This window comes from Cataglyphis hispanica, chromosome 24 (genome assembly GCF_021464435.1).
Source record: "Cataglyphis hispanica isolate Lineage 1 chromosome 24, ULB_Chis1_1.0, whole genome shotgun sequence".
Lineage (NCBI taxonomy): Eukaryota > Metazoa > Arthropoda > Insecta > Hymenoptera > Formicidae > Cataglyphis > Cataglyphis hispanica.
The window spans coordinates 1,661,518-1,674,172 of NC_065977.1; the positions used below are offsets into that span (position 1 = coordinate 1,661,518).

The 12,655-nt window shown below is 36.8% G+C and overlaps 1 protein-coding gene across 2 annotated transcripts in view; it reads right to left on the bottom strand.

Annotated features, from left to right (window-relative positions):
- Nucleotides 1-378: 378 nt before the first annotated feature.
- LOC126858053 (alpha-2-macroglobulin-like protein 1) overlaps nt 379-12,655 on the bottom strand; it is a 116,767-nt gene continuing 104,490 nt past the window's right edge. Inside the window, exons 1-25 of one of the 2 annotated variants that reach the window (XM_050608050.1) lie at nt 11,496-11,757; nt 10,646-10,824; nt 9,388-9,629; nt 9,076-9,192; nt 8,842-9,008; nt 8,655-8,763; nt 8,255-8,488; nt 7,814-8,056; nt 7,273-7,604; nt 6,797-7,152; nt 6,358-6,503; nt 6,150-6,288; nt 5,710-5,863; nt 5,410-5,638; nt 4,972-5,177; nt 4,309-4,658; nt 3,988-4,232; nt 3,677-3,925; nt 3,211-3,597; nt 2,848-3,082; nt 2,315-2,487; nt 2,049-2,229; nt 1,621-1,971; nt 1,182-1,406; nt 379-1,047 (exon numbers count right to left, since the gene is read on the bottom strand). In XM_050608050.1, the coding sequence (XP_050464007.1) occupies nt 836-1,047; nt 1,182-1,406; nt 1,621-1,971; nt 2,049-2,229; nt 2,315-2,487; nt 2,848-3,082; nt 3,211-3,597; nt 3,677-3,925; nt 3,988-4,232; nt 4,309-4,658; nt 4,972-5,177; nt 5,410-5,638; nt 5,710-5,863; nt 6,150-6,288; nt 6,358-6,503; nt 6,797-7,152; nt 7,273-7,604; nt 7,814-8,056; nt 8,255-8,488; nt 8,655-8,763; nt 8,842-9,008; nt 9,076-9,192; nt 9,388-9,629; nt 10,646-10,824; nt 11,496-11,572 (5,538 nt within the window). In that variant the 5' untranslated portion in view covers nt 11,573-11,757 and the 3' untranslated portion in view covers nt 379-835. Of the gene's footprint in view, nt 1,048-1,181; nt 1,407-1,620; nt 1,972-2,048; nt 2,230-2,314; nt 2,488-2,847; nt 3,083-3,210; nt 3,598-3,676; nt 3,926-3,987; nt 4,233-4,308; nt 4,659-4,971; nt 5,178-5,409; nt 5,639-5,709; nt 5,864-6,149; nt 6,289-6,357; nt 6,504-6,796; nt 7,153-7,272; nt 7,605-7,813; nt 8,057-8,254; nt 8,489-8,654; nt 8,764-8,841; nt 9,009-9,075; nt 9,193-9,387; nt 9,630-10,645; nt 10,825-11,495; nt 11,758-12,655 lie in introns of those variants that run through there. The other variant, XM_050608051.1, reaches the window with a different exon arrangement.

The window sequence follows — 12,655 nt, forward strand, 5'->3', positions numbered from 1 at the left end:
AGTGAATTTGATTAAAATATCTTTGCGTTGCAATGGTATTAAAGCATGGTCAACATTAAATATCAAATGAATAATATATCATCACAGGTTATAATTTCATATTAAATAAAAAATCGTATACATACACTATAATGAAGCACTATTTAATCAATTCGATTTAATTGATTGTTAATTTCCAATAATTTAAGTAAATGCGATCAAATGGACAAATAAAGATGCAACACATTTGTCCGATACTTCAGATACTCTCACTTCTTTTGTATGTATATTCATTGTTTTATTTTTATCTTGAAATATTCAAATCAGATTGAAATCAGCGAAATCGGGAATGAAACTAGAGGTACGCGAGTATAATATATTATAGATTAAATTACTCAATTATTATGTCATTAATCATATAATCGCTGTACTTTATTTACAGTTTATTTAACTCATCAATTATTTATAATTCTGAATTACGATAATGACTTTCGTTGTAAAAAACGCTGTATAAAACGCTTTATTTTATCAGATACTCTTAATTTATCACTTATCGTATATTCCACATCTTAACATGAAGTTTATAATATAGATATTCGTAGAAAATCCTGTGTAAAAAAAGTTGCCGTTGAATTATATACAAGGTGTCCTGAAATAAACGGATCAAATTGTAATAAAAAATTTTTTTGGTCAACTCAAATTCGTTTCGCATAAATTCCTTTGAATTTTAATACAAATATGCGCGCATTTTCAATTTTTACGTTTTGAAACGATTAAATTTCCTGATAACTTTTACTAGCACGCGATGCATTTAATATTAATTTTGTAGATTCTCTTGGCGAAATACTGGCGAAAATCAGCCAGCTATAGGAAGATTAAGAGATGTATTATTGTCTTGAGTAGTGCACATTTTTCGAGCGTTTATTAACTCTTCCGGGAGACCACTGTATGATTGTAATTCGTATATAGAAATTCGTTCATCTAAAACGATCATGCGACTGTGTAAATTGCTTTGCAAACGTGCAAACTCGCTGTCCTCGGAGTGCATCAACAATGCTAAACTTCCAGCTAAAATATAATTAAAATTGTTAATAATCAGACGATAATATTTTAATAATAACGGTGTACACACACATATATAATAATTTTAATAATATAGTCTCATTCTTAATTGTATTATTTATTTATTCTTAATTACTTACGATTATCCAAAGGCAAACAGGAACAATTGGGGCTCAAGACAAATTCGATTGTTCCACGCAAACGTTTAATCTCGTGGAACGGTTGTATGTCTAACAGAAGTCTTACTTTTCGTAATCGTCTAATGGCCGCTTTCACGACACTACTAGCCGAGCAGTAAATCTTGTTGATGTTCGGTGGCAATTCATCGGCACATATAGGGCAAGATTCGTTCGAACTAGGAGATACTAAAATTTAAAAAAAAACCTACTTGGTTCTCTTGGATATCTCATTCGCTAGTATAAATCGATGAAGGAAATCAATTTTGAAATAAGATAATTATCTAGAGTGAAGATATTTTTAAAATGAATTGAAAATAAGAATGAGCTATAATATATCTACAGATCTTAGGTTCTTGGATCTTATCACTTCACATTTAATTAGTGCTTTAAATTTACATACGTGACGTTTGCGATTGCGTGTTGCTCGAATTCGCGTCTATTTTCTTAGTGGATTGATTAGCCATATTCGACAACAGATCGTCAAAATCATCGGTGATATCGGGCTTCACAGAAACCGGTACGGGCCCTTCCACACCATCAGGAGTTGCTAATTCGTGATCGACTACAACAAAGAGCGGGTTTCCATCGAAATTCGTCGGAAAGGAATCTTGGCTCTGTCCATTGAAAGCCGAAAATGATGCCTCCATATCTTCAAGATCTATATTGGGCGGCCCGAGTCTGTCGAACACGGGATTTAGATTGATATCCGGCTCGTCCGGTGTTTGACCGCTTCCAATTTCCGCTCGCGGTACTATAAGATAGAATCGGGGGAATAATCTATCTAAAAAAAATTGTATTATCGTTCTTGTATATTCGAATACAAATTACCTATCTGCTCTACAGTTCCGTTTTGAATGTCCGGAATTTTGGCTGCTTTTTCAAATACCTCCTTTTCCGCGTTCTTTGCGGTATTCTTATTCAATTTCTCCACCTCCACCGGCACCGGATTAGGAATTTCCGCTTCTTCACTCGGAGTGGCACTGCTGCAGATCGGCGCAAAGCTGTAGCTCTGAGAAAAAAAAATATAAATGTTTCAAAGCCTATATTATGAGAAAATATTATAAGAAACAATATACTTGTATATAAATTCTTACAGTAGATATCGTCAACTCCTGTTGGTAATAATCATAAAGTTTCACATTTGCAGGCTCGAGTCGGTCGACAAAATTTTCTCTAGTCACCATAAACGATATACAGGTTTTCTGATTGGTTAACTTGTCGAAGTAAATGGTAACGATGTCGCGATCCTCCTCGAAACGTTTCACTTCTGTAAATATTATGCGTCATTGATGATAAGTCAATAATAAAAGTTTCATTTTTTAATAGCATAATGTATCAATGATTCTGACATATGATATGATAATTGTACAATTATGATTCTGACATATGGTAATTGTACAATATATTTTTTTGTGAAATATGATCGCGTGTATGCATTATAAAATGAAAATGTAAGTTTGACCAATTTAATATAAAGAGAATTTTAGATTTAATGAGTCGCTTTTACTTAGATTTTTTGAACGATTCGAAGTCAGCTTTCTCTTGGAAAAGATTGCGATGTTCAATTTATGATGTCACAATTATTTCAAGATGTTAATATTTTTTTGTAATATTTTTTTGCACTTGCTTGTGGCCGGATCCTCCAAGAAAGAATGAAGACTCGTACGATCCGGGACATATCCACTTATCATGCCGATCTCTAATACTGCCATGTTACTTTCCCCATCTGCCATTTTGTATCGCGTGCAAATTGTAATCTTTTGCAGCGAGCATTCGTCTACCCACATTGCAGAAGCGGTAAGAACCGAAAGATCAAACGCTTCGGAGCCAGTCGCATGCGCAACGTTATATTTTATATTGCTCTGAAATGGGATTTAACATTGTACTAATATCACCTGCATTTTTAAGAGATTGTTTCCTCCTAGTTTATAGAAATTTTCATCTAATGCGTGACAAACACTTAATCCATAATAAAAATGTAAAGTTCTACCTGTACTAAGACACAGCCTTCACCCTCAGCAAAGATCTCAACTATCGTGGGTATCACGGGTAGCCGAATTTGCGTAAGGACCATACGATTATCGTTGTGCATTCTATACAAGTAATCTACTTCATTGCCGGTCACCAGCACCGAGAGATCGGTGTTATCGTTAGACATCGCGGCGGCATACTTTGTCAGCGCTTCTAGGCCGAGCACAGTGTCCTGTGTGGATGTGAAACCGCCCTCTGCGTTTCGTTGCTTTGACATCCAACGGACCGCTTTCAACGCCTCGACCATATACGGCTCGCCGCCTAATTTCACCAATGATAGCACGGCGTATGCCGTCATTTCAATGCTCAATCCTAGCGAAGGTTTATCTTCCCACCAAAGGAGATCCTAACAAAGCGAGATTTCATTGCGATTACGTGATTCGAACTTTATGTAGAACCGTTTCCTGTAAAGTTAACGTTCATACATTGTTCCGGGTCGCACGTTCCATCAATAGTTTCATGCTGTCGTTAGCTTTCGGATGATCCAATAACGTCAAAGCATAGGTGGACATAGCTGCTGTGTACATCGTATTGGCGCCGTTCTCCATTCCTTTTTCAAGACAATGTAGCACATTGGTAATGAACGTGGTTGCTAACGGTACTCCCGATTCCAAGAGAGAGATCAATATGTACGCCGTTAACGCAGAGGAAGAACTGTCATCTTGCAAACCGCCCTGAGAACGCATTTAAGAGCTTACAAATGTTCTTTAAATGCGAAATGATCGTTGCATCATACCTTCATATCTTTGTGAAATACCCTGCCGATCACGGGAAAGCATCCATTTTCCAATTGTTTCTTCAGCATCCACTTTACGGAAATTTTAAGATCTCGCTCATCGATGTGAATTATATTTTTTGCCTGAGCGAAGGATTTTATCACGAACGCGGTAAGCCAAATCGAGCTACCGTCTTCTGTTACGTTTGGACCGAACGCTGAGTACGAACCATCAGGGTGTCTATATATCAATTCGCGCTGGTAACCTGTGTTGCGAAAATCAAAGCTTATTCAATGTATAATCCGTGTCATTTTATAAGATAATAATTGAGCGAACTGTACCTTTTTCCATATTCCTGATTGCTTTTGCTCTCAGCTCTGGATTCTCGACCCCAGTAGTATCCAGATAGCCGATCACGTGTATGTTGGGAACAAAGAGAATCATGTTTTGCTCACCGCAGCCCATCGGCAAACGAACGAGATTGTCCAGATTCTCGAGGGCTGGACCCAAGATATCTCCTATTATAGACACGTATCCTCTTGCGCTTTCGGGCACCAAATCATCGGGTAAATCGAGATTCCAAGTAATGGTAGAATCGTCGCTAAAATCTTTCGGACAGATGAACGCCGATTTGGTCATTTCTACAGGAAAGCCTTCCGGTAACACGAGTATAGGCTTTACAATCACGTCTCTAAAAAAAAATGTACAATTGTTAAATATTAGATATATGATGATTTAACTGATCAATAATTAATGTTGACCAAAATTATTTATTTCTCCTTTGTTTTAAATATTAGAAATATTTTTAATATTTAGTGATCCAAAGTTTCTCTTCGTCAAATTCACATTCTTACACTTGAATAAAATATTAGAAATTATATAATTTCTTACAATTGCAGCCCTCCCATTCTATATTTATGTACTTTTTTATATTTACAGAATCGTTAAATATTAATAAGTGCAAACAAAGGAGTTTTGGCTCGAAATAAAAAAAATCCATTCACCGTGTAAACAGAAGTACTTCCGGACCACACGGTTCGGCGTAATCCGAGTCAATTGAAGCGGAAACCGTGATGTTAACATCGCCGAGAACTCGCGGTCTAAGGATATATTCGTGCACTACACTATCCCGCGGTTTCACACAGAACGAAGCGACCGCGTGTGATAGATGCAAATCGAGTCCTGTTGCGTCTTCTAATTTGATTTTCACCTGCAAAATTCGACCAATTGTGTAATATATCAATTGAATGTTGTGTGACATATGTCCGACTCCGATGTCACCTCACTTATATTAAATATTAAAATTCGTGTGTAAAAATGTTTTTTTTTTATTTCATGTCATACAGTTTTTATTGATATTTTAACAATAATAATTTTATAAAGATTTTGTATCATCAACATGCCATGATGCCGGTGCAAAGAAAAATAACTTGAGAACTTACCGGTAAACTATGTTGCATGTAATTAAACAAGGATACTTTCATGTGCAACATTTCTCCGCGTTTCACGCTATATGGTAAGCTGTAATCGAGGAAGAACGGTTGAAATCCCGTAATGGTCGTCGGCGGTGCTATCCCGAGACCGTGCGTAGATGAAATACATGTGGTATATCCAACCCAATCAGTAATGGTGTGAGGCAAAGTACGTTCTATAGTTACTTTGCCCTCTTTTCTGTAAAAAGAAGAACAATGTCCAGTGAACATTGCGTATCCAGATATAAAGTTGAAGGCTTTTATACGTACCCAGTTGGTACCAATTCCCATAGCCATGTTTCGGGAAAGTAAGATCTAAGAGTCGCAGGTTGATCGGGTACTTGATCCACGTATGCCTGTTCGGGTCCTTCATTCAATAATGGGTATGCCATGGGCAATGTCTTTGCAGCCATTTTAAACATTCCTATCGAGATAATAGAGAAAGTATATTAGTGTATTAAATATATTATATATAAGTATAATATATAAGTATATTATATATAAATATATTATATATAATTAAATATATTATATTATATATAAGTATAATATATAAGTATATTAAATAATTTGAAGAAAAAAGATCGGAAAAATCTCATTCGATTAATTTCATAATGGAATTCATTATAATTATCAACAAATTGTACGGAATTTTATTCCTTCTTTATTTCACTCTGTAATGCGATTTATAAAAATAAAAAGTTACATACCAGCTTCTGATTCTAAAACCGAAGATGATGGGAGGAAAAAGGTTTGGATCGTGGAGGTCCTGAATCTGTCCATTCTGTGAAGTTGAGGGCAAGGTCGCGTTTCGAGTATTAGATCACTCATTACGATAGCTCCGAAATCCTGCAATATTAAGAAAAAACCAAAAAATAATTATCTTCTTTGCATAATCTTAAAACTATTTATGCTTACATCGAATGCTTGTATAGCGTCTACATAGTTCGTGAGTCCACTGTACGGTCCTGGTGGTAATATCAAGGTTCTTTTCCTTCTACGTCCCCACAGAGGTATCGGTAAATGATCGATTTCTTCGGTATTCGTATCTTGCTGCGTCGTCACTGTGAGACGCGTTGGATTAATCACATAAATCATTCCATGTTACGCGATAACTTTACATTAATCGAAGTCGAATGATCCAGGCTTTTACAGTTGTAAATAAAAGATCCTTGCATTAAATAAACAATTATTATAATCTTGAGTATTATATCGAAAACATAATAAATATATCGACTTCAATTGACGAATAACGAATTTGAATAACACAAATTAAAAGATCCAATGGGAAAGACACAGAAAAAAAAGGAGTTGAAAGGAGTTATATTTAAATGTTCAAATTCGCTGTCTTGTGTACCTTTGCATTGAGTCCAGATGGGCCGCAATTCTGGTTCGATATAGAATCTCTTCAGCTGCTCAAATGTCTGATCAGCGTCGATCAAGTTCGCTTTGGATCCTACTAAGAAGCGAGTTGACTTGTCGACTGCCGAGATGCCGCAGAGAGACCAGGGAGCAGCCTCCACGTGATACTGGGTTGTCGTTCCCGGGGTTTGAGCGTCAGTGTGCCAGGCTGACTTCACTTTATTTTCGAAGCAGTGTCCCACCTTAATGGAGTATGTGGTGGCGACAATCTCGCCGTCCGGACGAACATAGTAGAGTAATAATTCAGATACAGGCGCCATAGACGGGGTGATCTTGACGCTGAGAGGGAATCTTAAAAATAAAAAATTCGCTATGATAAAAATATGTGTGAGCCTTTAATTTGCACATGTAAAATATATTTATAAGATTTAATATTCTTCAGATAGTATTTCATCTTGGATGAAATATTACCTGTGAACAATGGTATCTTGATTGGTCTTATTTCCCGATGTTTCGACAGCACCAAATAGGTTCCGAAATTCTGAGTAATTAAGGATTGTGTCTCTAGTCGGCCGGTGCTTCACATGACCGTATATCAACAAGTCGCCTTTAGAATTGATCGAATAATGGAAAGAAATGGATTCGTTGGTTTTACTTTTCGCTGGTACAGTGTACATAACGTTGAACGAATACTTTTCACCGCAGATGATCGGTTGATAACCTCGGGCTACCGCCAAGTAGCTATCTGATGGCGAATACCAAGGATTCACGACGATATGCGCTGACGGTTGATCCATGAAAACCTAATTTACAATAGATTATAAGCGTGAGCAGCTTTTCGTGCATACTAAATTATTCAAAAATTATATGTCTTGATTTACTATTAGAATAAATTTTTTACAAATTTACCAAATCTTATTGAAAAATAATGTTATAAAAATCAGATATTCTGTCAGTAAGGATCCTGCAAAAATTTTGATTCTTTATTTAAAATGCGCAACAACTGACGTACTCGCCAACGCGTGTCCGGCGAATAGTATTTCGTTGGATAATCAACACCAGTCGCGATGAAATTTAGTAGGACGATATTTCTGTGTGGCGGTGGCACGACAAAGTCGACAAAGCCGTCGGACGAAGATGTAAAGTTGCGGCATTCGACAACAACGCGGAGCCAGTCGTCTTCACCGCGCACTCGCACGCAAAGCTGAATCTTTTCGTGTGGCGCCGGAGTATCATCGTGCCGCGAGACACGTAGCTGTAACAAAAATTTATTGTGTATTTAAGTAAGGAATATTTAGATTCATAAAGTAAGAGGATCAAACATTGATATTAATCTTTGTACCGATCTCGTTGCGCTATTGTAAGATACAAAACTATTTCGAATTTTTGTGCAGTTCCCTCGCACAACAAATTAAAAAATAAGCCACAATTATCGATTACTTGGGAGATTTACCTTTCCGTGATATGGTAAACCCAATTTGAAGTATTTGGGTGTGTGCGGTAAAAATTCCAGTTTTAAGGCTTGATGCACTACTACAGTCCGACTGATTGTCGTCTCCACTATCCCGGTACCAGTTTCGGTAAAGTTGGCTATGAGAACAATATTATTCGGCGCCACTTTCCATTGAGCCAGTCCGAGCACTGCGCCCGATAATATGAACTCAGTGCAACCGTCCGACGAGTCCAACTGTAACAATCGATTGATTGTAAACTCGTCACGAAATATCAAATCCGTATAATATAGAAGATTTTTCTTTAATCTCTATAAATATATGATTGTGTTGTGGGATCGTATTATCTCATTCTAGGAAAAAAAAAACATTAAAGTCGATCAATAATCAAAAAGTAGCCACCTCCGTTTCGTAATGTATTTCTGGGAGATTGGGTTTTCGTCTCCATATCGGAATTTGAGGCGTTGATTTTAAAAGCAGTCTACCCTTGACCGGTTTACCATAGCTATATCTGCAACATCGCAACAAGAAAAGATAGTTTTGTATTACTCGTATAGTCTAGATTCATTTTATTACAACAAGTACCCACTTTGCGCATATGTTCCACGTAACATTCTCCGCATCCGCGAGGATGTATCCTGGTGAAGTCACGGTCAGTTGGAATCTCGGGAGAACGTATTTCTTCACCTCGAATACAGTTGTATGGATCAGTTGCGGTTGTGATCTTGTTTTTTCTACTTTAATTTTCCAGACACCCTGTAACACACGAAAAGTATCTTTAAAATCTATCCTTGCTTTTTCACTTGTTCAATCCTCGTCTTACCGGACTTGGTTCCGGAGAGAGAGCAAACTTTAATTGAACCATTCCGTTTTCGGTACTAACGTTGGTCCATTGCGCTACTCGTACCTCGGATGGATTTTCAATCCATACTTTTGGTATCTAGAGAAACATGAAAGAGTATTTATTATTAAGCGTTATTATTAAAGGATAGAACTTTTCTTTTCAGCTTATATTATCTCGCAATCATTATATCATATATGGCTAAATTTTCAAATATTTTACTATTATACAAAAAAATAATTAACTTCTATTCTTTTAATATTATTCCACATTTATAAATAGCGAGCGACAAACCGTTTTCTTCCACGGTTTCAAATCATGCTTGAGCATGAGAATTCTAATGTTCACATCTTGTCCGGGTTTGTAGACTGGCTTGTCCGTCTCTACAAACGTGATAAGAGAATCGTGCTCGATGTAGACCTTCTTCTCTGTTTCCACGATGTAATCGGGATGTTTGTCAAATTTTATCTTCAATCGCAATCGTCCATTGAAGTATCTTGTAAAAGGTACCGCCAGCTCCAGACATGTTTCCAATCCTATAAACGAACGAGTATCAATATATAATGTATCTAAAACATTAATAAATAAAATATTTTCAATACATCTTCAAAATAAATGCATCTTCAAAAATTTTGCTGAAAGAAAAAAGTGTTTATTTTTTTATAAAGAATACCAATCTATATCTATATAGAAAATATCCCATATTACTTGAAGTTTTATATTACTTGCATCGCGTGGGCTCGTCTCTTTGTTTCGTTTCTATTAAAATAATTCATTTATCCAAGTTTATTTCATTCATCAAGATAAATCTTTCCGCGAGTTTGCAGCGTAAATAAATGTAAGATAAACTCTCTCGATCGAACTGTATACTTGTTGTTCACCCCGTACATAACAATACAGATGAGTTTCTCATGTGTGATTCCGGGCGATTAGTTATTTCCCCTTCGGAGAGAGAGAGACTCTCATTTAACTCCCCCGCAGGAAGTGGCAACAATTTCAATTTATGATTTGTTTAAAGCGTCCGATCTCTCGAGCCGCAAGGGAAGAAGGAGGAAAGACTGGGACCCAATGTTCCAAAAGCATAGCTACTAGGATCCTCGGTCCGGAGAGAACGAAATCTCTGATAAAACACTTCTTGCGCGGACGTGAATTTATCGCCTTTCCATTCTTTAAAAATCTCCCTAAGCATGCTGAATTTCTAACGCTATAGCATTTCCTCGTGCTATCTCATTTTATCACTCTGAATCTTTTACTCTTTGAATCGAATGTACGGATTCGCGAGATACGATTATATGTTATCGCGTCGCGTGCGCGATAATATGTTCCACGCGAAAGTCTGAGACATAAGAAATATAAGAGATTAATATAGAAAAACTAATTCAAAAATACCTAAGTACCGAATACAAAAATCAAAATAGAAAATAGTAAGAAACAATCCTTTTGCTTTTTATCTTCTCTGAAAAAAAAAAAAATCCTTAAATTTTATAAGAAATGACGATTTTCGTATATCGATTGACCGGAGAATGTGCTCGGAGAAGAGAAACGCTCTTGCCTGTTTCAACGACACCACTCGTTCTGGCCAGCACCTCGTCCTCCGCGCTCGTACCCGAAGATGATGGAGACAGCAGCTCCAGGAAAACGTGTGCCGGCGGTTCGAGATTGTGCAGAGACAAACAGCCGCTCTCGGTTTCGCCGGCCAGGAATCTTTTCGGCGCAGTGAATACATATCCTCTGAAGAAAAAGAGCTCTCGATTAAAAATAAAGCAAGAACACAAAATAATTCTGAGAGGAGAAAAACTTTGGATTTGGAGAAATTAATTTCTCTATGATTCGCGAAGACTTCCCGCGATAATTAAATGCTCTCTGTCAATTACAATTCTAGTGAAAGACATTGTCTTTAAGCATCGTACACTGGAGGAAAAAAATCGATGCGGCTGTTATTGAACTATTCCAATGAGCAGACAATATTTTTAAAAATGTTTTTAAAAATATTTTGAAAAATATTAAAATAATATGTTAATAAGTCCCCTTTTAATCATTAATTTTATAACATACAATTAATGAATAATAAATGATTAAAAATACATTTAAAAAATATTATCTGCGCATGTTAACATAAACATTTTTTTGATTAAAAGAAAATTTAATGTAATAAAAAACATTAAAATAACTCATTATTTTAATATTTTTAAAAATGTTTTTAAAAACATTTTCAAAAATATAGTCTTGTTCATCGGAATAGCGCAAAGCGAGCATCGTAAGCGATTCTTTTCGGTCATCGCAATAAATAGAGAAATTCGGAGTAATTCTCTCGAATAATTCTCTATTGTGATAACCGAGAGAAAAACTACTTCCAATGTCCGTTTTATGAAAAATAAAATAGCAAAACAGTGTCTTTTTACCGATTAGCACTCGCGCCGCCTTCGCAGAATCGAAGGCACACGTACAACAGGCACGAGAGTACAATTAGCTTGTCCATCGTTTTATGGATGATCAGCACGTGCTCTCGTGATTTCGAAAAGGATCTCAACTGATAGCCGCGAGCATATTAACGCACTCCGAACGTTCCTTTTCTTCTTCTTTCTAGCTTATCGTGCGGTACTAGAGGAACAACAGCCGACAGAGAAGCCGCGAGCCGACTGAAAGCGCGTTATTCGTACCGGCTACTCTTATTTATTAACCCCTTAGATTTGCACATGGAGGAAGGAGAGGATTACGCGGGGCACGGATTCAATCGCGAGAACTGCGTTGCATCGACCGTGCGACGTTCGCATCAGTATCCTTTTCTACATCGTCGGCTCGAATTGGCTTCCTGGAATTGTTTATTGACGATACGCACCATTTTTGCGATCGAGGAATGCTATTTCACGTCTCTCTACGACATTTTTTCTCGTAATTTTTGATCCTCCTTCCACTTTTCGTCGACGCTGTAATTAAGTCAGCCGGCGAAACAGATTTCGATAGTTTCCTCCGGAAATTGTTCCTTTAAGGTATAGGCTCTCGAAAATACCTTGTAAAAAATAAAATACATCTCTCTCAAAGACTACATAAACGAAAATATATAATATTTTAACAATTTCAAAAATATCTCAAAAATAACCCACCACGATCTGGAACGTTCAACAGGCGAATAATCAGTAGTCATTTTCTTATAATTAATTGATTGCTCATCCGGGGATAAATAAAGATAAGCCTTAGGTATAGATCTTTGAGAATCCTTGAGAATCCTTGAAAATATACTCAAATAAAATATAAGGATGCATCCTCCATTCTTGGGATCGTGTTTCGTTACATCCTACAATCGTATTTGGAGCGTGTGTATATCACACGGATTTTCCCGCAAATTATTATTATAAATTTTCCAGTGTGATTCAACAGCTCTCATATAATTGCGATAACCCTCGCGTATCATGTCGAGACGCATGCCATGGGTTATCGTCCGCGTGTTTGCATGCGATCTCTCGGTTTCTGGATACGTTCGATCGCTTTATCAAGAAACCAAAGGCGGAAGTTGTAGAGGCGGCTAACGCGAAAATGTCTTCATTTTAGAAGCAAAGAAATT